This window comes from Perognathus longimembris, chromosome 7 (assembly GCF_023159225.1).
Source record: "Perognathus longimembris pacificus isolate PPM17 chromosome 7, ASM2315922v1, whole genome shotgun sequence".
Lineage (NCBI taxonomy): Eukaryota > Metazoa > Chordata > Mammalia > Rodentia > Heteromyidae > Perognathus > Perognathus longimembris.
The window spans coordinates 55083678-55109203 of record NC_063167.1 but is presented as its reverse complement, the minus strand read 5'-3'; the positions used below and the strand labels follow the sequence as shown (position 1 = coordinate 55109203).

The window sequence follows — 25526 nt, the reverse complement described above, 5'->3', positions numbered from 1 at the left end:
TATTACTTCATGTGGGGTTTTGAAAGCATCAAACAAACATTTTTCATTTATCTTTGAGTATTGTACATCAGCTAGAAACCTCAAAATAACTGCCTATACAAAGAAACCGATGAATGAGTCTATTCTCAAGGCTATTTTACACTGAAGTACATTAAATGTCTCAGTAAGGGAGAAGAGGAAATCAACAAGTAATTATGATCGTTAAGATAAAATACTTCAATTTCCCTACTTCTTCCCTGACTGTTCATCCCTTGTTTCCATCTCTAGCCTCCATCTATTCTCTCTCTATCCATCTTCTTCTTTTCAGTCCTAAACCTGGTCAAGACTATTTACTGGGAAATTTCAGGTGCCTGGTTACTTCTTCAAATGCATGGGGGCAACCATCATGTTAAATGATGAAAAACTGAAATAATTTCCCCATAAGTCAGGAATAAGGCAAAAAAGTGTCCACGTTCTTCACTCTTATCCTAATCAGAGCAGTGAGGCAGGGATAAGAAAAAAGGGGATTCAAAACAGGAAGGAAGAAAATACCATGATAGGAAAATGATATCATCCTACATTTATTAGAACCTATAGACTCCACCAAAAACCTTTTAGATCTGATGAACACCTTTGAAAATATATCAAGGTATAATGTTAACACTCAATAATCAGTAACTTTTCTATATACTTGCATAACTATGTTTACTGCAGTCCTCTTCATGATACCCAAACAGTGAACCCAGACAAAGTGTCCAACAACAGATGAATGGATTAAGAGATATGGTAAATATATACCATGGGATATTATAAAACCATAAATGAAAATTCATTACAAGTAAAAATGAAATAATTATATCTGTAGAAGAATTGGAGAACATCATGTTGAGTGACATAGATGAACTCAAAATGTGTAGCTATATCACAGGTTTTCACTCGTGTGTGTGTGTGTGTGTGTGTGTGTGTGTGTGTGTGTGTGTGTGTATGTGTGTGTCCTGGGGCTTGAACTCTGGGCCTGGGCCTGGGTGCTGTCTTGAGCTTTCTGAGTTTAAGACTAATGTGCTATCACTTGAGCTGCAGCTCCACTCCTGATGTTTTTCCTTTTTTTTTTTTTGTCAGTCATGAGGCTTGAATTCAGGCCTTAGGCACCGTCCCTGAGCTCTTTTGCTCAAGGCTACTGGTCTACCACTTTGAGCCACAGTGCCACTGCTTTATACTAATGATCATTTAGGTTTTTTTTTTTTTTTGTACTCTATTCCACAAGTGTCTGTAGTAATAAAATGCAGAACAGGACACAGGCTCATTCTTAAAGTTCTTTCCTATTTTGCCTGCAAATACTTTACAGAACCTCACTAAGAGAACACTGCATTGCTGGTTTGAGAAGATTTATCATTAGGAGCTAACAGCAGGTTGCTTCCATTTCCAGCTTTAAAGGAGATGTATTCACTGAGTCATTTGCTTTGCTTTCTGCCTGCTGAGTGTGAAAACCACTGATATGGAGCAGAGTGAGCTTTGGGGATGGCAAAGTTGTGAGTCAGGGAGTGTGTTTGTTTCAGAGACAGAATGTGCAAAAAGATGGCAACTGCCTGCTTTCTCTGATCTGTTGTTGAGGAACTGGCCTAATCTCCTCTCTAGGTTTGTGGATGTCACTTTGCCACATGTGGGTTGAGACTTGGTGTGCAGATAACTGACCTGCCAAGTGCTTTTATTTTCTTCCATATGAAAGATCAGATAATGAGACTAGCATCATAGTATTTCAGTTTTTAGAACCCACAGTAATGAAAATTTATGAAAGTTATCAGATTTGCTTTTCAATTTAGTTCTGCTATTTTTGAGCCACCTTTATAAAGACCTAGCATTAGAAGGTAGCTATGATGAACCCACAGGGATGGTACCCTCCTGAAATGAACCATGGTGCTTTTTCTAAGGAGAGTGTAGTCTTGCCCACTTGGCACACAGTATGCTTTGATGTTTGCTGCCTAGAAAGCATATTTCTTATAATTTACTCTTTATTCAAGTCAAGAAAAAAATTAATGCATCATTTCTAGGTCCTTTCATGACCAAGTTTCATGTCAGAAAGTACTGTTTACTAAATTTAAAAATATTCAAGGCACTGGGAAAAAAAGCCAGAGGGTCATCTATGTAGGTGCACACATACACTGTGCTTACGAAAGTGTTCTGTGGAATGCCTCTCTGGTGCTTCCTACTTACTAACCTTTAGTAATTCTTCCTTGACTACTTTCTTAGTTACTAGATCCAACAAACAGTATGAGTTATGTGGCATAACTGTGGCATATGTGGCAATGGATGTTTAAACAGGACATAATAGCTTTGGTGCTTACAGAAAAAGTGTTTTCAACCTCTTACAGATGGAAATTTCATCAGCCTTTTATCAATTAGACACTGTAACAATTTTTTCCTATTAAGTTGAAGAGTTTTTGTTACTTTTCTTATGTTCAGGTAGCTACTGAATCTCCTGATTTTATGTTCTTATGTTGTTTAGCCTGATTAACTATCTATCCATCCATCTATCTATCTATCTATCTATCTATCTATCTATCTATCTATCTATCTATCTATCTATCTATCTATCATACGTTCGTTCGTCTATTATCTCTCCATCTCTCTACCTCCTCTGACTGCCTTTCTCACTCTCACTTTCTCTTTTATATCCTGCCCACTTATGCTAAGGAGATGGAAATGATGATCAGCCAATGGAGTTTAGGGAAAAGTGTTTTTGTAATTTAAATGTGAGTGCTGATTCCCAGGAAGCTGGAAGTTAATGAATAATTACCCAGCAGTTCTGTCTAAATTAACTTTTACTGTTCCTGTTTATTTTTCCTTGGGGTTAAAAGTATCTGGTGGGTAGAGAATTGCATAGTTTCAGTAGTAAACTTGAAATGTCATCAAAGGGATTCTCAAATTTAAAGTGCTATGGGGCACATTAAGAAATGGAAGCACACATAGAGGTCTGCAGGCCCAGCGTCATTGCTGAAGAAATAAACAGTGTAGCAGGACAAAAGTGTATCTTCTTATAGTGGTCCTCAGGACTGTTGCTAGTTGGTAATGAAAAATTCCCATTGCCAAGGGAAAATAAAACAAATGAAGCAGATGCTGGGAGTTTTTGTAAAAGCCAAGCATTTGTTTAGAAACTTCATTTAGAATCTATTAACCATTCTCTCTCTCTCTGTCTGTCTGTCTCTGTCTCTGTCTCTGCCTCTGTCTCTGTCTCTCTCTCTCTCTCTCTCTCTCTGTCTTTCTTTGAGTGTGTGAGTTAAAAATACCCCTTTTAAAGAATGGCAAGAAAATATGGTCCTTTATTTCTAATTCCCTTACTTTGTAAAGGTAAAAAGCCAACATTACCCTAGCTGCTTTTAGTCAAACATTATTCTCATTTTTCTTTTCTTTCTTTCCTTCCTTTTTCTCTCTCCCTTTCTTTCTTTCCCCTCTCTCTCTTCTTTTCTTGCTTTCCTTGCTCTCTAGCTTTCCCCTCCCTCCCTTTATCCGTCCCTCTGTCCCTCCCTCTGTCCCTTCTTTCCTTCCTTCCTTCCTTCCTTCCTTCCTTCCTTCCTTCCTTCCTTCCTTCTAAGGGTCCAAGATCAGGACTTGACCTCAGTACCTGCCATTTTTGCTCATTGGCTAGTGCTCTTCCAACTGAGCCATGCTTCCAACTCCTATTTTCATCTATTGTCCTGAGATTCAGGAATATGAGGCCTGGTTATAGTCACTTACCCATTTCTCCAGGATAATGTGTTAGGAAGCAAGAAATAGTCCTGATCTTAGTATTTTGTAATCTACCTTTTTTTCTGGCTGAAGAGATCCAGTTGGTAAATTTGGTTATGAATTAAGAAGCCTCTTCATATACTTTGCAACTCCTATGACTAGGTCAACTTTATAACTTAATAAGATGACAAGAATTAAAGGGGAAGGGATAGAAAGGCAGAAATACAAACAAAATGAAATAGATCCTGTAAGTTACCCTTACACACACAACGCTCTAAATACCATGTTAAGCACTTGATATCCATTTTATTTCCGCAAACATCCTGGGTGCAATTGGCAATTACACCCATTTTACAGGAAAGGGCTCTGAGTCACAGAGAAGATAGGTACTCTGTAAGTAGGTGATGGCATCTGAACCAGGCACCTTAAGCACTATCATGTTATCCAAATCCTCTCACCACACCCACAAGCATTCCAGGACAGCTACCATAATTCACAGCCACGGGGCATGCTGAAATATTTCAATGCTAGTGAAGCTGGGAATCCAAGTGGATTTTAGACTCCAAATGCTGGAGAAGAGGGGCCTCTCGATGAAGTTCTCAATTTCTCTGAATACAGTCATCATCTCTGTGATGGTCCTTAGGAAGTTTGCTTAGAGATAAATGATCTATTCAACTTATAGATGGTGAAGGACTCTATTTTGTCACTACAGGGAATTCTGGTCCCTAACACAGTATATGACATAGGTGAGAGCTCTCTGCATATTTGCTAGATTTGAAAACTAATTACAGTCATCACACTTGGTAACTCATTGTTTACTGTCTTGTTTTGTAGAGGAAAAGGTCCTCCTTTACCTGGAACTTAATATGGACTGGACAAATCCAGTTCTGGGTGGTTTGAATACAGGAGTGAAGAAATAAAGTCTTTGCTCTTTGTGCATTTAGCTTTGAATCCCTAGCAGAGTATTTTTGTTTTCAATTAGTATTTACTTAATGAATAAATGAATCAATTAGATGGTGAAGAAAAGGAACAGGGAGGAAACAACAGAGAAAAAGATATACTTGGGGTTTGCTCTGTCAACCAACAGATTTTTATTAAAATCTTAACATGCTTGTGCTTAGTAAGGATGATCACTTTTATTATTTGGCTCATCTTTAAACAAGAAATTCTACCAAATGTATTTCAGTTTCAAAACTGAAGTCTGAGCCAGCCTCTGAAAGAGAAGATGGGTTCTAGGATGCAGCATTTGCATTATTGGCCGAATACTTTTCCCCCCAATTATATTCTCCAGATCTTTGTCTGTGCTCATTGGTTTCCAAAGGTGACTTGCCAAGGAAAGTTTTCTCCCTGTAATTAGAGGTATTTATCTCAAATCTCATTTGGTGTTAGCAGCAAGGTTTCAGGCTGTCATCCACATTGTTATTGACTCTTTCAATTAGAAGCAATGGCATTTCACCTCCATGCAAAATATTAGTAAATTAACAATCCTTACTCTGCATTCATTGGGGAAATCTACTCTACTAGTAATGACAAACACGACAAGCAGGGAGTAATCAGAAACACTGGTGATACCACTCAGCCTTCCTTGCATATATCAATTAAAACTCTGGCTCTGCACCTTGAAGTTGAGATTTGGTTCAAAGGGTGAATTTCCTTTTTCATGACACCATGCAAAAATCAGCATTGGTAAATGATGAGAAAAACACACAATCATTCCCAAAATAGCGACAGAAACATTTACTCTCATTTTCCTTAATCTTTCTTATTACTCATTGTCTGTTTTAAGCCAAAAAATGAACTCTAGCACTGTGAATAATTTTCAGATCAGATTTACAACGCTCTGACATGATAACTTTGACTCAATGAGCAACTGTAATAAATATTTCAAGATGGTCAGGTTTATTATTCAAATGTCATGATGGTCTATTTCAGGTCTAAGGACATCCTTGTCTAATGAGGAAAATTTTAACCCAGGAATTGTTAGGTCATAGAAACTTTGTTGAATGGGCTTCAGTTGTTGCTTAACAATTGTAAAAAGATGTTTTATATGTGATTTGGGGGGGTTGGGTGGGCATGTGTCACTTTCATCAGGTTATTTTGTGGACTTAGCAGCCCACTGGCAAGAACCATGGGCAAGGGCAGAAAGGAGGCTGTGTTGAGACTTGCGTATGCCTAGCTACTGGAGAGCTGCTGTGGGTTAAGGGGCATCCTGCATAAAGGGCTTCCTTCAGATGGCCTGTGATCCTACTGGTCGTCCCTGTGACTTAGTGTTCAAATTTGACATTGTGGGGAAATCACAAATTGAGTTCAGCCTTTGTCTCTACTGTTCTAGATTCTAAGAATGGCATTAACAAGTGATCGAGGGTCATCTGTCATTCAATATAATAAACTATGAAGCAGACTGAATACCAAGAAAAACATTAATATTTTTACTCTTCCAAATAAGCAAAGGGATTAAGTCCTCCCAATTTTATACACTGTCATTTCTTAATGTCAAGTTAAGACATTAGAAAATCAGAATCTCACATACTTCTGTAGTACAGAAGACCTAGACAATTTAACACCACAGTAGCAACAGGCCAACTGTTGTTTAGAAGTCTATCAATTTTGCAAGGTTTTTAAAGGCAGAAGAGTGGTGGAACTGGGCACATAGTGCTTAAAATAATACAAATAGTTAATGTCAACATACGTTTTTTTTTTTCTTGAGGTGTATAGACTTTTAGATATGGTTAAATATCTTCCATCTTTCATAAAAATCAACTAAACTAAAATGAAATATATAAAAAAGAATCATAATGGCTAAATAAAGGCAAGTTAGGTCAAAATGATTGAGTTAAAAAAATTGATTCTAGGGGCTGGGAATATGGCCTAGTGGCAAGAGTGCTTGCCTCGTATACATGAGGCCCTGGGTTCAATTCCTCAGCACCACATATACAGAAAATAGCCAGAAGTGGTGCTGTGGCTCAAGTGGAGTGAGGCTAGCAGAGTGCTAGCCTTGAGCAAAAAAAGAAGCCAGGGACAGTGCTCAGGCCCTGAGTTCACGGCCTAGGACTGGCCAAAAAAAAAAAAAAATTGATTCTATTGTTCTTCCCAAAGTCACTTTCTGAAGTCAAATGGCTAAGGAATAAAACACAACATGGCAAGTAAGCAAGTACAAACACAATCATTCTGGTACTGGGCATGTGAGAGTAAAACTAACTTACTGTCATGATGAGCCCCTTTTCCTGGAAGTATTTAACCAATGGAGCAGCGTTTTGCTTGAAGTTCATTAGTCTCCTTTGGGTAGCTTTTAGATTGTCATCAGGCCTCCCTTGTTGTTCTGCACGTTTCAGTAATCTTTCTTTGAGCCTCTGGTTGGCGCAAGCCAGGAAAACAACCAAGTCAGGAGTACAGATCTGTGAAGAATATCAGACATGTCGAGAGCCATTCAACATACCAAGTGATGCAATTGTGGGCAGTGGCATTAGCCTCTTTTTCTTCTATACTTGACCCTCAACATTTTGGTCAACTTGTTTCCCAGGCTGTCATTTTACATTAGGCCAGGGTCCATGAAAAAAGCATGCGGCAGGAGGAAGTGGTTCTTTATACATCTGAAAGCAGTTTTTTTGTTGTTGTTGTTGTTTATGCTCATATAAGTTTCCTGGCTGAATAAAGAACAATACTAGCCAAACTTCACCGAAGTATATGCAAACTGATTTTAGAGAAGAGTGACTATTAGGAGATAGATGATGTCCACAGCAAGTACATTTCTGCTATTTTACTCTCTGCTGCATTTTTCAAATTTCCTACTGCATACCAGAGCTAGTGCTAAGTTTTTTACTTACACCACTGCTAAAATTTACAACAATGTACAGGATAAATAGTGTCTTGATTTTACAGATGTGAAAACTATGGCTCTGAGGTATAAAACACTTGGTCCCATCAAGAGGAAAGTAAAAGTTGATATTGGAATCCAGATCTATTTGCTGTCTGATCTCAGTGCCTTTCTCTATGCTTCTATGAAGATACCAAGCAATGACATGAAAGGAGCCTATGAAATAAAGTTTTTTACTTATCTGAATTAAAACTAGTATTGCAATGAAAGGTAACATGACTACAGGAAGTGAATGTAGTTTATTTGTTCACTGAGGGACAAGGCAAGGCAAAAAAGGCAGTTTTGCATAGTTGTTTAAAGCAATAATTTCCAATTTTCAAATTGCATGCTCATGCTAATAATTTTGAGTGGCCCCCTACTCAATAGACATATTCCTCTTAATTTATGAATGATACATTTATTTATGATATACACACATTCCTATACTAATGTAGGATGCACATTGTAAAATATACACAAAGATAAAAATTTTAGAGGTGACAATCATTATCATTGCTTTTGATGTTTTCTTCCCATACCACAATGGATTGTCGTGTGTATTCTGGGGACCATTGGTCAGAGAAAATAGATTTTGGAGGCTGGGACATGTGGATTTGAGTTGCTGCCCTATGGCTGAGTGAGGCATAGGCACATGGTTTAACTTTGTTTTAAGCTTCAGTGTCTTCATTTGTCAATAGACATATCTGATCTACTGGCCTGAGATAGTACCAGGATGAAAATAAAATGAAGGCCAATATAAACTCAAGAAATTTATGCCATGTTTAGCTTTCCTGGTTCTGTGTAGTCTTGTTCTCCACGTTTTTTGCTCATATTTTTGATTCCTCAAACCCCCAAGTGGAGGTCTGCTCAGGGCATAACTCATACATTTTCCCTCTCCAGGTTTCATTCACACAGTGACCCTTCAAGGGCTTTGTCTTCACCTACCACCCTCCTGTTGATGGATCTCCCATCTACATCTTCATCACTCACTTCCAAGAGCCCTTTAGACAGGCATTTTCAAATATCCATGTAACAATTCTATTTGTAAGTCTTTGAAGTTACTTGGTGACTCAGCTAAGCCCCAAATTAGTCTCAGCACCTTTCCACATAAGAAATGAAGTCGAAATCCAGTCATCCCCACATATTAGGTTAGCATTCTATCACTTGAGCGATCTTCCCTACCCTTTGGTTTGTATTTTCTTTTAGAGAAAAGGCCTTCCTAACTTTATTGTGACTAGATCTGAGCTGGAGATCCTCCTGCCTCTGCTTCCTAAGTAACTGAGATTATAGATAATGTGTTAACACACTTTGTTCATCCTGAGTTTTAATCTAGAATCTACCATCTGCCTCTTACCTTGTTTTCTGAACTGTAAAGTAAGGGAGAAACTACCAACATAGTCATTCTGTATTTCTAAATTCTTTTTTAAAAATGCCAGTCTTAGAGCTTAAACTCAGAGCCTGTGCATTGTCCCTGAACTTTTTCTTTTCTTTTCTTTCTTTCTTAATTTCATTCATTCATTCTTTCTTTCTTTTCTCTTTCTTTCCTTCCTTCCTTTCTTCCTTCTTTCTTTTTCTTTCTTTCTCTTTCTCTCTTTCTTCTTCTTTTTTTTTCACTTATGGCTAGCACTCTATCACTTGAGCCACAGCTCCATATATTATATGTATATATGCATACATGTATGTAAATATGTATGTATACTTACACACATGTATATGTATACATGTACATGCACATATGTATATATATGTATATGTGTGCATATGTATGCATATATGTTTGTGTATATATATTTGGTGGTTTGTTGGAGATAAGAGTCTTACGGACTTTCTCGCCTGGATTCACTTCAAATCATGACACTTAGATCACAGCCTCCTGAGTTGTGAGTTGCTAGGATTAAAGGTATGAGCCACCAGCACCTGGAATATTTCCAAAAACTTTACATGTAAATCACTTTTTAGAAACTTAAAAAAATATAGAGATAATCACTTGTAACTATTTCACAATATACGATAGAGTACCAAAAGTTAAAACTTCTGTTTTTTTAAAGATTATATATAGAAATTCATATTTAATATAATCCTTGGTAATATTCAGCTTTACCTGATATAATAAAAAAGGCATTTTAAAATTTATTTTAAATAAATTACATAAGAAATACATAAGATAATTTTTGGTAAATCAATTAAAATGTGTTTGGTTTGATATTATATATTAAAACATAGGAAAAAAATACCTGAACTACCTAGTCAATATTGAATACAGATAAAATGTCTTGAATTTAAAAATTTTGTTACTTTGCACTTAAAAATAAAATGGTTGATGTTAATAATGCATTTAGTGTTTTGTTTCAGGCTACTACAACATAAATATTTCTCTCTTCAACACCAGAAGGCTGTAAGTAGCCTTGAACATTATTACTATACTCTTTAATTGGCTTTTAGAGAACCCAAGAAGCTGAAATTAATTTATTAACTAATTAATTAATTTCGTCTATTGTGGGGCTTAAACTCAGGCCCTGAGCTCTGTCCCTGAGTTCTTTTTGCTCAAAGTTAGTGCTCTACCACTGTGAGCCATAGCACCACTTCTGGTTAATTGGAGATAAGAGTCTTATGGACTTTCCTGCCCAGGCTGGCTTTGAACCGTGATCCTCAGATCTCAGCCTCCTGAGTAGCTAGAACTATAGGTGGTGCCCACCTGAAATTTATTTTTTCTACTTGAATAAAATTGTATTGTTTTTAAATGACTAAACTTTAGTTTTCACTTCATTTTGCAATTTTTGATGTACTAAGGTTTGAACTCAGGGCTTCAGGCTTCCTAGGCTAGAGATGTGACACTTAAACCATGCCCTAGCCATGTTTGCTTTAATTAGTTTTCATATGGAGTCTTCCCAGAGCAGGCCTCAGACCATGCTCCTCTCATTTATGCCTCTACATATCTGGGAAAATATGGAGGAAAACACCATACCTGATTTGCTTTTGAGATATATACAGTATTCCTAATTTTTTGCTTGGATTGACTTGTAACTGTGAATAAGGAAAATTAAAACATAAAATAGCCAAGACCATCTCAGTAGTTAAGAGACAGTGAACTGATTACAGTGTGACCCGAGCTACAAGTAAGACCTCTGATTCCTAGCAACTCCTACACACCACATATATGTATTCCTTATGTCCATATGCTCTCCACCAGTGCTCTACTTAAAATGGAAAACATATTTAAGTTGTTATGTCTCTCTCCTTAAACTTAACTTTAAAGGAAAACCACCAAGATGTGAATCCTATAAAAAGTGTTCAGTGAGCTGGTCACTGATGGCTCACTTCTGTAATCCCAGCTACTCAGGAGGATGAGATCTGAGGATCATGATTCAAAGTCAGCCTGGGCACTAAAGTCCATGAAGCTCTATCTCCAGTTAACCAGCAAAAAGCTAGAAGTGGAGTAGCTCAAGTGATAGAGCACTCACCTTGAGCAAAGAAGCTAAATGAGAGAGGAATGCCCTGAGTCCAAACTCCAGTACACACACACACACACACACACACACACACACACACACACACACACACACAGTGTTCAATTAACCCCACTGATGACAAGTAGGAGAAACATAAGATTCTTGGCACGCCTTTTCTTATCCATGTCCCCTTAGATGTGAGCTGATTGAATGAATGAGCAAATGAATCTTAAAAATGCACCAGAATAAAAAAGACATAATTTTTGTCTACATGGCAGTAAATTTCTTAATTGCTGATAGTATTTCTCTTCTCAAATGAAATAAGTGAATGCTCTTTTATTTCTGTTACTGGATAGAAAATTTAATTTTCATCCATTTTTAAGCCGCCATTGAGCCATTGTTCTGTTAAAAAGTACCAATGACTGTCTTTGTATAAGCAAAAGACATTCACTGTGTCAGACTACAAAGTGGGCTCATTTTAACATTCCCCATTGTCAGGGATTTTCATTGTTCTGCTCTGTATGAAGATGTGTAAAGTCATCTTAGCTTCCATAATTCAGGTCAGAAACCAGGAAGCCAGACATGAAAGAAAAGAAAAAACTGGAATTATGGAAAGTATAAAAAAAAAAAAAACCCAACAATAATGGCGGCTATCTCACCAAATCAATGCTCAACTTGTAATCATCTCCATGCTCTGATGACAATTTATTTTAAAACAAGAACATTTAAACTCAAATGCCCTGCCTTGGTAGTTCTTACAATGAGCACATAGTATCCAGGAGACAAAACTTTTATGCTTTATGACTCTAACTGAAGACTTGTTTCTAAAATGTGGCGAAAATGGTTTCCTTCTCTGCCTATGGAGAAAAGGTAATCTAAGTTACTTCTTTTACCATTAAACATTTATTAAACATAATCATAACCAAGGAGAAACAGATAGATAATTGGATTTGATTATCATTTTATATGGACACAATCTCACTGATCACTGATCAAGAATAATCACTAAGAGTGGTCAAATAAACCTAGCAGATGGCTAAATTAAATGACAGTAAAATTTTTATTTTCTCAAACTTGGTGTACATAGTCAAACATAGGAGTGTCCATTGTTTTGGATACATTTGTTAGGGTAAAAAGGAAAAGTGAGATAGTGCTCTAAACATCTATTTCAAAATGGATAAAAATATTGCAATTCTAGATCTACTAAAAAAACACAGAAAGATGAAAAAGATAAAGAGCAGAAATTAACAAAAATGATTATAACAGAGCATTTAGTTATATGAAATGGACAGATTTGTAGGAAAACACAACTCAACACCGACTAAAACAGTCCTATAGTTAATAGTGAATAGTCTTATAGTTAAGACATCAAATTTCATTTGTAATTCAAAAGTCTCACTTAAAGAGAATTAATTAATAGACTATGAAAATGAACTGCAGATGTAGCTCAGAATTATGCCATGTTTCCAAACAACTTCACCACAACTTATACCTTGGTAATACAAAGAGAAATAGATGTTTCCCTCATCTTAGGAGGCTCATAATCTAACAGTTGAATGGAGAGAGAATTATGGAGGGGGACAGTTTTTATGAGATAGTGGTCAAAGGATACTAAATTTTAGTTAGGAGAAAAAATTAATTCTATTGTATAACTGGTCACTATAGTTAATGTATCATATTCTTTAAAATGGCTGAGGATAGGCTTTACATTTTCTCATCACGAATTTGGCAGGTATATGATAAGATATTAGATATTAATGAGCTTGATCTGGTCATTCCATAATACATAGGTATTTAAAAATATTGTATTATCCCCTTGTGAATAAACTGCTGTGTGCAACATTAATTTGTCAATTTCAGACAAGCTGATTGAATGGAGGTAATTACCAACTATGAAAAGCAAAATGATTACAAAAATAAGGAAGTAAAAAGGAGGCAATTCTGAAAATACCAGGAGTAGGTGAACATACTTTTCTTCCAGGAAAAATACCATATCCTCTTCCATTACTGCTACCAGTAGCATGAATTAAATTAAATCTGCTTCATTGAGGTTAGCCCTGAGCCAATGTAAAAGAGATGGTACAACACATCATAGAATTTGCTGTCTTTGCATTAATAGTTCTTCCTAGATGTACTGTGGGAGCTTGTCTGATATACACATCCAGGAGATCTTACTCTATCTATGGATATGGGATCCCAGAAAACGCTTGGTTTTAAAAGATACTCGATATGTAGACGTTTTTGGCCAGGATAGGAGCTTAGTGGGGTTTCAGTGTACTTAAATGTGAAATAACATGGGAGCCTGGCATGGTAGCATTTGACTGTAATCAATTGCATAACTGGTTTACTATTCAGGAGGTAGAGATTAGAGGAACAGACCATTAGCATAGGCAAAATTAGTGAGACTACTACATAAACAAAGCTGGGTGGTGGTATAAAGTCTGTAATTCCATAGAATGGGGAAGGCAAGAAAACAGGTGATTTTGGTCTGAGGCAAGCCCCCCCCCCCCACCAAACGAGGATATATATATATATATATATATATATATATATATATATATATATATATATAAACACTAAAGCAAAAAGTACATGGGATGTGGCTCAAGTGGTAGTGCACTTGCCTAGCAAGCATGAGGCTCTGAGTTCAAACCTCCTCCCCTCAGAAAAATACAATTTCACTAACCAAAGTCCAAAATGGATTGATAGAATTAAATACAAAGATGTGAAGTTGTTCTCTTTCACTTAAGGAGATAACTAGTTTATGACACCTGCTTTTTAGAACCTGGACATTTCCTATTGAAATGCTGTATTTCATCCATTTCACTGACTTTGTGGTAATTTCCAAAATGTACATTGTTTTTGTTATTTTAGGGCAATAGCTATCTGGTCTACTCTGTCCTAGCCACAATTTGTCACAAGCCAAATTAGTCATATGTGCCAGATTCTATCATTAATGCTTCCAAAGATATATCATTAAAGTTAGTTTGTGAAAAGTACATTTCTGCAGCTTGATTTTAATGGTGCAAATCTTTATTTCAATAAAAGCATCTGGGTATATTAGGGAGACAAGATGTTGGAATTTAATGAAGAGGAAAAGACTTTATTTAATATATAGCAGGTTGACAACAGGAAACAAATGTAAAGTTATAGTTCTGTTTTATTCCCCCACCACGTGTGATATTTTCCCTGACACCCAATATTTAAAAAAATGTTGCCATACAATAGTGACTCTCCTTGCTACTTCTTTATCGTCATAATCTCTTTTTAAAAATCAGTATAATTATCTGCTTTTAATCAATTGGTTTCAAATTGATGAATACCAGTAGCATACATCAGTTTATTTATTGGGTATAACATAATGCTTTAAAATGTATCTCCATTATGAAACAGCCAAATGGAGCTCATTCATGTATACATTACTGCACATACTTAACAATTTTTGTAGTGAGAAACATTTTTTTTGTTTTTTTCTTCAAATTTTTATTATCAAACTGGTATACAGAGAGGTTACAGTTTCATGCGTTAGGCATTGGATACATTTCTTGTACTGTTTGTTACCTTGTCCCTCATACCCCCTTCCCTCCTCCCACTTTCCCTTTCCCCCCCTGAGGTGTTCAGTTCACTTACACCAAACAGTTTTACAAGTATTGCTTTTGTAGTTGCTTGTCTTTTTTTACCCTGTGTCTCTCAATTTTGGCATTCCCTTTCAATTTCCTACTTCTAATACCAGTATACACGGTTTCCAATATACTCAGATAAGATTATAGAGATAGTGTAGGCACAACCACAGGAAGGTGATACAAGAACATCATCAATAATAGAAGCTACAGATACAGATGGGACATTGAAAGTAGTTACAACTGTGATATAACAATCGTTTCCACAACATGGAGTTCATTAGTGAGAAACATTTTAATTACCACCTCTGATTTGATTAGTTAGACAACATTCACTCATCCATTATCTAGGGTTTTCTAGGATCCTGTTATGAGCCAGAAGTTCTGGGAAGGTTAATGGAGACAAGATGGGTTAGCATCATCTTCCATGCCAAGTAGCTGGGGTTGCATCTTATATACATGGAAGTATTCTATTACTTCCTAGTTTAGAATGAGAGCCATTAACAGTACAAGGGGCAGAGCAGCTAGAGAGACAGTGAGACAAGGGTGGGATCTGGAAGAGCCAGTGAGTCTATCATCTATAATAATGTATCCCACATGCAGAAAGGTCCAATAAAATACACATAAAACACAGTCATTATTCTCTGTATTAACTTTTGTAGATATGCTTGATTTTAATGACCACCTAGGAAATAAAGGGAACCATTAGTGTCCATATTAGACAGTGCACTCAAATAAAATAAAAGGACCAGATGGTATGATGGCACAGGCTTGTAATTCCAGCTACTTTTGAGGCCAAGAGGCAGGAGGATAACAAGACTGAGGCCAGCCTGGGCAACATAGCAAGATGCCATTTCAAAAACCAAAACCAGAAAAACAGTCCAAGGAACATTATGAGAATTTGGAGGAGAGGGAGAAATGGTAGATAAGGTGAAGAGTTCAAATATATAGCAGACACACCACTTTTCCTAACTCTCTGGGAGAAAGAAAGTGTGCCTGATAACAATAATCATATTAAATATTCTTCATTAGTGGTGTGTGTGATTGGTCCAACAAGAAGAAAAAACTAGTGTCTGCTAGGAAATGGTCACTGGTGGGTGATGCTACCATGACTTTTAAGATTCTTCTTTAGTAGATTTGGTAATACTTACTGTTCAGCCAATTCCTAAACTAACCTCTTTCTCTCCCTAGATTCCTTACAAACCTGAAAACCTATAACATTTAAATGACTTCCATGTTGAAGATGGAATAATTATCATGGCTATGTGAACACTAATCTAACTCATATTGTCTACTCTGCTCATAAATACATGGAAGCAAAAAGGTCCTTAAAAAGATATTTTAGGGGCTAGGGATATGGCCTAGTGGCAAGAGTGCTTGCCTTGTATACATGAAGCCCTGGGTTCGATTCCCCAGCACCACGCATATAGAAAACGGCCAGAAGGGGCGCTGTGGCTCAAGTGGCAGAGTGCTAGCCTTGAGCAAAATAAAAGAAGCCAGGGACAGTGCTCAGACCCTGAGTCCAAGGCCCAGGACTGGCCAAAAAAAAAAAAAAAAAATGATCTTTTAGGAGCCAAGCACTGGTGGCTCATGCCTATAATCCTAGATACTCAGCAGGATGAAATATGAAGATCACTGTTAAAGTCAGTCCCAGCAAGAAAAGTCCATGAGACTCTTATCTTCTTCAGTTAACCACACGAAAACCAGAAGTGATACTGTGGCTCAAAATGGTAAAGTGCTAGCTTTGAGCAAAAAAAGCTCAGGAACAGCATCTAGGCCCTGAGTTCAAGCCCCAGTGCTGGTAAAAAAAAAAATCTTTTAGGAAGATCCTTAGCAGTCATATGGTATGGTCCAAATCTCTGTTTTGTCTATTGTATGTCAGTTAGCTTTCAAGGAAGTTAATAGAGCTAAAAATAAGAGACTTTACTCTCACAAAATAAGATAAGTGATATTCCTTTTAAAAGCAAGAACAGTGTCTTTCTTTCTGACCTACCTATTTTAAACCCTTATATTCTAAGCTTTGAGTCATATTGCACTCATTCAAAAGAAGTATTAGAGCAGTAATTGAAAAATTCTTAAAGCAAGAAACACATTTTCAGATCTTTAAAGGCAATTCTTAGTTGAAAATGAAGCTCAAGTATGTAATAAATGTGCACTGGTATTGTGAGAATACAAAAGAGATAAGAAATAAGGTGGCAGTTCCATGAATACTCCATGTACAAATTCATTGAATGGAAAATAGGCTGAAAATTGACCTTAAAATGTCATCACAAGGTGTGAAAGATTTCCATTTGGAATTTAGATATAAGATATAAGTTCCTTTAGAAAGGAACCCACTGGTGTCACTCCAAGGAAAAATGGAAATATTTTTCTTAGGTTGATATGTATGGCTGAAACATATACTTCAAAAGAGAATTTATGCTTAATATAGTTGTGTTTAACATTTATTCTCATTTATCCACTTAGTCACTCATTCATTTTCATATTCATTAACTCGCTCTTATTAACTAAGTAAGTTCATTGAGTTCTACACTATGTGTAAAAAGCTGTATTTTTTCCATTGTAGAAACGTAAAAGCTACATTTAAAAGGCAAGAACAAGCTGGTGCTGGTGGCTCATGCCTTAAGCCGTGCTACTCAGGAGGCTGAGATCAGACAATCATGATTCAAAGCCAGCCAAAGAAGGAAATCTGGGAGATTCTTGTCTCCAATTAACCATCAAAAGGCCAGAAGTGAGGCTATGGCTCAAGTGGTAGAGCTCTAGCTTTGAATAAAAAATAAAATAAAATAAAATAAAATAAATAAAAAAGCTCAGAGACAAAATTCAGGCCCTGAGTTCAAGCTCACCCTACACACACACACACACACACACACACACACACACACACACACACACACACACACACACACACACACGAAGCAAGAACAATGTCTTTCTTCCTGATCTATCTATTTTATATACTTGGATTCTATGCACTCAAATTGAGAATAGCAACCGGTCTGGATACTATCCAATGAAGAAACTATCAGAATATATGAAAACAATACTCTTTCAAACAGTGAGAACTAGTATCTGTTCAACAATTCCCCATGCCTTCCCTTCATTCCTTTAAATAAACTCATTTCTGGAAAGAGGATATAGATTTTGCTCTTTTCCTGTAAAGATCTAATAAATGGTTAGGTAGACTCAGGCTTTTGTCCATGAAGGAATTCCAAGGTTTATTGCTCCAGTCTGTACAGTGAGAAGACTGGCTCCTCTTAGAAGAGTTACTGTCTTAGGCTGGGCAGAGAGTTGTCATTGCTTCTGATCACCACATGCCAGAAACAGCCCCAGAATCCTCTTCAGCATAGTGGGTTTGTGGAGCAATTAACGTTTGAATGTGTACATACAATGAGATAGTTTATAAATGTAAGTGAGTTGGCTCCAAAAGCTACATAGATTGTAGTCTTACACTATAGCCATAATGAACAGCACAACACACACACACACACACACACACACACACACACACACAAATGGTGGTGAACATTGTTCCAATATGTTCCATACTCAATTAAAGTGTTAATGCTAAGCAGTGGTGAACAAAAGAGTCATTTAAAATAAAATTAATTTTATTAAAGTCAAAGAAACTGTTTCCTTAATGTTGTGTTGATGCCTAGTTTTAATGTTCTACCTAGCATTTTTGACAAGTAATCTTTAGTTGTGTTCCTATTACCAAGTGGTAATTTTCCAAGGCTCTGAAACCAACAGATTGAATCATTTCAAAACATGTTAGTGCCACTGAGCTGGACCCAGATTTTCAAATCTCAGGTGGCCACAGCAGCAGCCACTTCTATCAAGTCCTTTCCCCTCTTACAGGGAACCAAAGCCTAATGTGTGATCATTCAGATTATCAATTTAGTGCCTTATTGACTTCCTTCCTTCCTTCCTTCCTTCCTTCCTTCCTTCCTTCCTTCCTTCCTTCCTTCCTTCCTTCCTTCTTTCCTTCCTTCCTTCCTCCCTGCCTGCCTGCCTTTTATTTTTATTTTTGAAATGTATGAGTTGTTTGGGAAAAAACTAATCAAAGCTAGAAAATCTTTCCAAATATCTCTTCATCTTCCTTTTCCTCTTCCTCTCTCCTCATCTTTCTTCCCTACCCTCTCTATTTATATCTATACATGTATCTATACACACATGTGCTTGTATATACATACATACAGATACATAAACCCACATTGCATAAAGGAGAGTATTTTCAAGAAGTTCAAGTAAAACATGTCTGGGTGAGTTTCTAAAAGGCTTAATTACTATGTTTCAATAGAAAACAAAGAACCAAGCCAGGTGCTAGTGGCTCACGCCTGTTATCCTAGCTTCTAAGGAGGCTGAGATCTGAGGATTATAGTTCAAAGCCAGCCCAGACAGGAAAGTCCAAGAGACTTTTATCTCCAATAAACCATTCAGAAGACCAGAAGTGGCACTGTGGCTTAACTGGTAGAGTGCTAGCTAAGCTCAAGAGCTCAGGGACAGTGCCTAAGCTCAGAGTTCAAGCTCCATGACAAAGGAAGAAAGAAAGAAAGAAAGAAAGAAAGAAAGAAAGAAAGAAAGAAAGAAAGAAAAAGAGAGAGAAAGAAAGAAAGAAAGAAGGAAAGAAAGAAAAAGAAAATGAAGAACCATGAAACTAAGAAGGCACACCATAGCTTTTTATACCACCATTCTCTCGATGGAGTACTAACTCATTTGTGCAATAATTTAGTCAATAAAGATAGAAGGTTTAGTGTGTGCAAAATAATATTGGAGAATTCAGACTAGAAGTAAATCAATAGTTGGCACTAATAATTTGCTATAATATTTAACAAATGATACTTTTCTTTGGTGTCAGTACTGGGGCTTGAACTCATGGCCATGCACTCTTGCTTGGCTTTTCAATCAAGGTGGTATTCTACCACTTGAGCCACACCTCCTTTCTACCTTTTTACTGGTTAATTAGACATAAGAGTCTCATAGACTTTTCTCCCTGAGCTGTCTTCAAACTGGGATCTTCAGGTCTTAGCCTCCTGAGTAGCTAGGATTGCAGGCATAGGTCAACAGTGCCTAGCTTACCACATATAGTTCAAAATTATTTTCTTAAATATGAGTGCATTTACTCAGAAGTGAAGATTCAAAGAATATATAATTTAGGAACATGCTTGAGACCAGTGTGGTGGTGCATGTTTATAATCCCAGCTACTTGGAATACAGAGGTAAGAGGTTTGAAGTCTGGGGCCAATCCAGGCAAGAGCATGAGACCCTATCTGAAATAAAGCAAGAGAAAGGTCGTGTCTTAAGTGGTAGAGCTCTTGTCTAACAAACATTAGGACTTAATTTTAATAATGATTAAAATAAAATACCATAAAATAAAATAAATTAAAAAATTAAACCCATGCATGGTTAAGAAATGTTCATAAGAAGACAAATGGAGAGAGAAACCAACATTGAAATACACTAAGAATTTATAAAAACTGAATGTGCTTTCTTTTTCAAGTGAGGCCATTTGGGAAAGTAAATATGTACTTTAACTCATTAATCCCTGTTCAACATGTTTGAATGTGACTCCAGAAAGAGTCTTCTGATAGACAAACCCTAGTTCTCTGATACTAGACTGAAACTCATTAATGCTCACAGACAGAATAGCTAGGGTGAGAGTGGTGATGCTTATTAGCTATCCCACTGCTTGGGATGGTGAATCCCAAGTACCATCCTCTCATCTCTCCAACAAATGAGCTCAGTGGCTAAAGATCTTTTTTAATTCCAAATTATTTAAAGCTGTGTGTGGTTTTGTTTCTTTTTTAATCCCCGGAATATCCACACGATAAGAGTACTTTTGGTTCCAGTTGATTGAGAAAATGCTTATCCTGTGCAATGACTCAGCTACCCTCAGAGGCAAGGGACCACTGGTTACCAGATGCTGGATAAATAGACTGTACAATGTGTGACCAAGTTACTATACAATGAATAAATGTACTCATGGAACTCATTATCTAAAGCATGAATGAGAAAAATATCTTTAGGTATCTTCTTTCTCTGTGAGTCAGAGAAAGAAAAAAATAGGAATAAAAGAACCAAGGACTACACACAGATTAAATACAATAACCAAAGGCTCCTCACTTCATTCCATTAGAAAATTAGACACTACCACCTTTTGTCATGTAAACTTAAGCACAGGACCTCTATCACACCCACATATTTAGACAATAATCAGTGACTACATATTTAAGCAATACTATTAAAAAATGAAGATGTTAAAACCTAAGAAATCAACATTAAAAAAGAAACATAGTAAGCAGTTAAATACTAAGGTACAGGTGGCTCACTATAAAATGTACAGATGTTTGGTACTAACATATGGAAATGAAATTGATTTATACTTTCAAGGACAATATTAATTTAATTAATTGTTTTGGTAGTCATTTTGTAGATTCTTTGTAAACAGTGACATAATTCACAAGTACAGTCCTATTTCTTTCTTTCCTATATTTTCCTTATTGTATTAAAATGCTATTTAGAACATCTAGTACAATGCTAAATAGAAATGGCAAGAGTATATATATTTGAAGTCTCCAGTATTAGTGGAAGATCATTTTACCACTAAATATAATGTTAACTATAGCATTTTTGAAAGATTTTGTTTCTATTCTTTTTTTTTTTTTTTTTTTTTTTGGCCAGTCCTGGGCCTTGGACTCAGGGCCTGAGCACTGTCCCTGGCTTCTTCCCGCTCAAGGCTAGCACTCTGCCACTTGAGCCACAGTGCCGCTTCTGGCCATTTTCTGTATATGTGGTGCTGGGGAATCGAACCTAGGGCCTCGTGTATCCGAGGCAGGCACTCTTGCCACTAGGCTATATCCCCAGCCCCTCTATTCTTAATATGCTGGTTCCCCCAACCTTATGAATTGATGTTAAATGCTGTTAAGGGCTTTACATCCATTGTCAAAAACACACTCTGCAAAATTTCAATGTACATATGCATTAGGAAACACTGTAATGTATTGTTTTTAGATATGGTGTTCCAGATACGTCTATTTATATCTATCCCTATATTAATATTATGTCTAGTTCTTGTATTAAATAATGAGAAAAGAATTAAAATTTCCAACCATGAAGGTATACTATTTTATTTTTGTTAATTTTTGATTGCGCTGTGTTGAAGCTTTTAAATATTCATGTATAAGATTTTTTTAAACTTTTACTAGGTATACACACATTTATAACTTTCATGTCTTCATGTAACTACTAATACAAATGTACATACTCAAAGGGTCTGATAAATTAACACAACTTTTTCTCTTGAAGTTTATTAAAGTAGACAAAATCATTCTTATTTCTTATGTTACTGTTTGTATAGTACATCTTGTTCTAGCCTTCATTTTCAACCCATGTCTATTTCTTGAGGTGTTGCCTATAAAACTGAGGTATGTTTATTTCTAGTCTAATAATAAAAATCCCATTTGAATCTTTCTGTAATGGTAAGAATCTCAGTGTAGTATAAACATTATTCTATGAATTTCTATTAGAAATTCTGCATAGCTAACATTATTTTCTTATCCGACAAGGGCACACTGTACACATACCCAGGCTCTTAACAGAATGGAATATGTGTTAAGTCAATAAGGTTAAACTGGGAGGATCTGAGAATAGAATCTTGAACTTCCAAAATACATGACAGCATTTTTAATTTAAATGTATTTTTATTATTACTTAGGATACCCAAATTAGAGCTGTATCTGCATTTTCTTGGGAGATTGCCCTTTTCTACTCAGGATATTATGGGAAATGGGTCTGGAAATTAAAGAAATACAGTACTTGATGTCTGAGTGAATCACTGTTCAGAAAATGCAAACTGTTAGCACTGAAAAACACTCATCAAGTATTCTTCAGAAATGAAATTAGCATATGTTTGGCATAAAGGGATAAGAGTTATTGAACAACTACTATCTATAATCCATTGTAGAGCCATGAGAAAGATATCTTCTCTTAGTGAAATTCTAATTGTGTTGTATATTTTCCCCTGGCTCCACTCTCCACCATCTTCATTCCAACAGTGGAATGCATCTATAGGTTCACTTGACCTCTAGCTTTCTGTTGGTTTTGGCCAATGGTAAATATCAACAGGATGTGTGAGGAAAGGAGAGGAAAACAGTGGAAATTTATCCCCTTGACTCTCATCCTATGATAAAATTAGAGGCTGACTACATTTATCTACAGAAGATCAAGCTCTTATAGGTCATCTTCATCCTATATTTGCTATTCTCTTGGCTCAAGTTAAATAGTTTCTTCTACTCAAACCTATAGGTCTTGGGATGGAAATAGACCTCACTTCCACCAGCCCCATGGCACTTCACTGCCTTTGTAGATTTCATCATGTTGTATGTAAACTTTTACAGAGATGTTCCATAAAGACTTATTAAAGTGTGTTTAAGCTATATGAGTGAGTCATTCCTTTCCTGTTGGAACCTGAGTGACACAGAGAAAATGTGGCAAATGAATGGGAAACAATATAAAACACTATATTATAAGAGCCATATAGGTGATACAGATTCTAATGCAATTTTTCTGAATAAGCAAAGGGAAAAGAAACGTTTCCAAGGTTGTGTTCCTACCAGACTATGTTCTAAAGTAGATACAAGTGAATATTTGGTTAAAACAATAAGTAAATAAAAGAATAGGAAAAGATTTACAACACTATAGAAGAGAGACAACTGTTGAGAAGGCAAGGGAAAAATGTGTTCAAGGGGTGGAGGGAAGATGTGCCATATCTATTCGGATCCAGTCTTGCGAGGCTAGGATTTCATTAAGACACACACACCTGATGACACTATGACACTAATACTGGGAAAACTTCTTTGAAATACCTTTTATTGTAAGAAATTCTTCCTATTTAAACAATGAGATGTGAAGAGTGGTGCAGGTGACAATGCTTGGATAACTAATCAGTTCCTAAGTATTACTGTATTACCACAAGACTGCTTGCTCTGTAACTATGGCAACATGCCACAACTGAGAACCAGTGCTGTTTGCCATCAAATATTAAATTAAAGTTTGTATTTTCATGCATTTTAGAATCTACTTTACTTCAGGATATTGTAAACTTGCAGATCCTGAATTCCAGCCTCCAGAAATCTAATTCAGTAATTATGTGAAGGGACATGAACAATAAACACTTTTTTAAGAAATGAGATTCTATTTGATTCTGATACCAAACATACCTAGAGGAAGAGTTTGTGGACTATTATCATCATTAAAGGCTTTTGATCAGAACAGTGAATTAAGGATTAATTGGCTGTGGGAATGAGATAGCCTGGAGTGTAGGTAAAAGGAGACTCTTAAAGCTCAAACCCATAGGACTGAGCAACTGGCCTGAAAGGAGAGGGAAAAAGGAAATTGAAGAAAGGGGAAGATAAACAAGGTAAAGAGGGGTAAGGTACTGATTGAGCTGATGGTATAGTAGTCATGTCAAAAAGGCTTTGTTTTGTGTTTGATTTTTAAGACAAGGTCTTACTTTGTAGCCTAGTCTGGCAATAAATTCATAATCTTGCCTCAGCCTCTGCTCACCTGGGTTATAGTTATGGATCAGCAAGCTCAGTCAGGTTTTCTTTCCTTTTACTTTTTAAATTCTATTTTTTTCCGAATTTAAAAATTGTTTTTCTCCGTTTATTGTTAAAGTGATATACAGAGCGTCTATAGTTTTATATGTAAGGCAGTGCAAACATTCTTATCTTATCATTATTTTTTAAGCAGACTGAGAAAGTTTATTTGAAAGTAAAACAGACCTGATATAGGCTCTTAGTAGAGAGGGACCCAAAGATGGAAGTCTGACATTCTAGTTTTTTAAAAAGCAGATTCTAGTTTCCCTCCTCTTCAATAAGGATCCACCTTAATGATTCATTTCTAGCAAGCAGAAAAGGAGAAAGATGATACTGTGTGAATTTAGATTAGCAAAGGTAAAGACTTTCTTCTATTTCTCTTGGGGGTAATGCCTTTGGAGCCTAGAACTCTCATAAAGTCTAACTCCTGAGATCATCATGAGGAGAGAGAGCTCCTCCTCCATTTGGGTGAAGAACCTCACCTGCTCCAGCCCTCCACTATTCGAGTCTTCCCAGATCAAGTATCAGGCAAATGAGTAAAGAAGACTTGAGAGCAGCCCAACCACTATTAAAATGCAAACTCATAAGAGAACTTGAATCAAAACCAACCAGCTGAGCAGAGCTTGATTTCTGTTCTATATAATGTATTTCAAATTATAGTTATTATTGTAAGCTACTGTTTCATTATATATACATTTAATATACGTGGCAAGTAAATGACAACTCTGATTTTATGCTCATAGGAAGTTTGGAAATTATTCTTTCATTTTACATAGGGGAGTTTCAAAGAAAATCTCATCAGCTTTTTAATTTTAAGTGTCTTGTTGTATCACAACAAACTACAATAAAAATAAATATATCATAATTTTAATTTCAAAATTTAACTGTTAAATAATTATGGACAAGCTTCTAAGCCATTAGTTCTAGGGGAAGCATCAATATTTTCTTTAATATTTTACATGAAAATACTAATGCTTATAAAATACTGCATAATCAAAATTAACTAATTCCCCCTTAGGAGCAAATCAAATTATGAGTCTGTCAGCTCAATTCACTATGCAAGCAGGATGATGACAACCTTTTGAGGATTGGTTTTCTTTTATCTCAAAGTTTTTCTTTAACTGTATTTATGTAGTTGAGATTTTTTCGTATCTATAGATAGATAGATATAAAATTTCAGTCATTTAAACTCAGAACGAATCTATTTTTAGATGCTTTTTAAATGGCAAAGCTGAGGGCAAATTATAGATATGAGAGGAAAATCATGGCTGGGATGGATGCTAGAGAAAATATGGACAGATAGACG

The 25526-nt window shown here is 36.2% G+C and overlaps 1 protein-coding gene across 1 annotated transcript in view; it reads right to left on the bottom strand.

The window, feature by feature from the left end:
• The window catches only part of Ak5 (adenylate kinase 5), a 260488-nt gene that overhangs the window by 196312 nt on the left and 38650 nt on the right, over positions 1–25526 (bottom strand). Inside the window, exon 6 of the mRNA XM_048351624.1 lies at positions 6906–7097. Coding sequence (XP_048207581.1) covers positions 6906–7097 — 192 coding nt within the window. The remainder of the gene's footprint in view (positions 1–6905; positions 7098–25526) is intronic.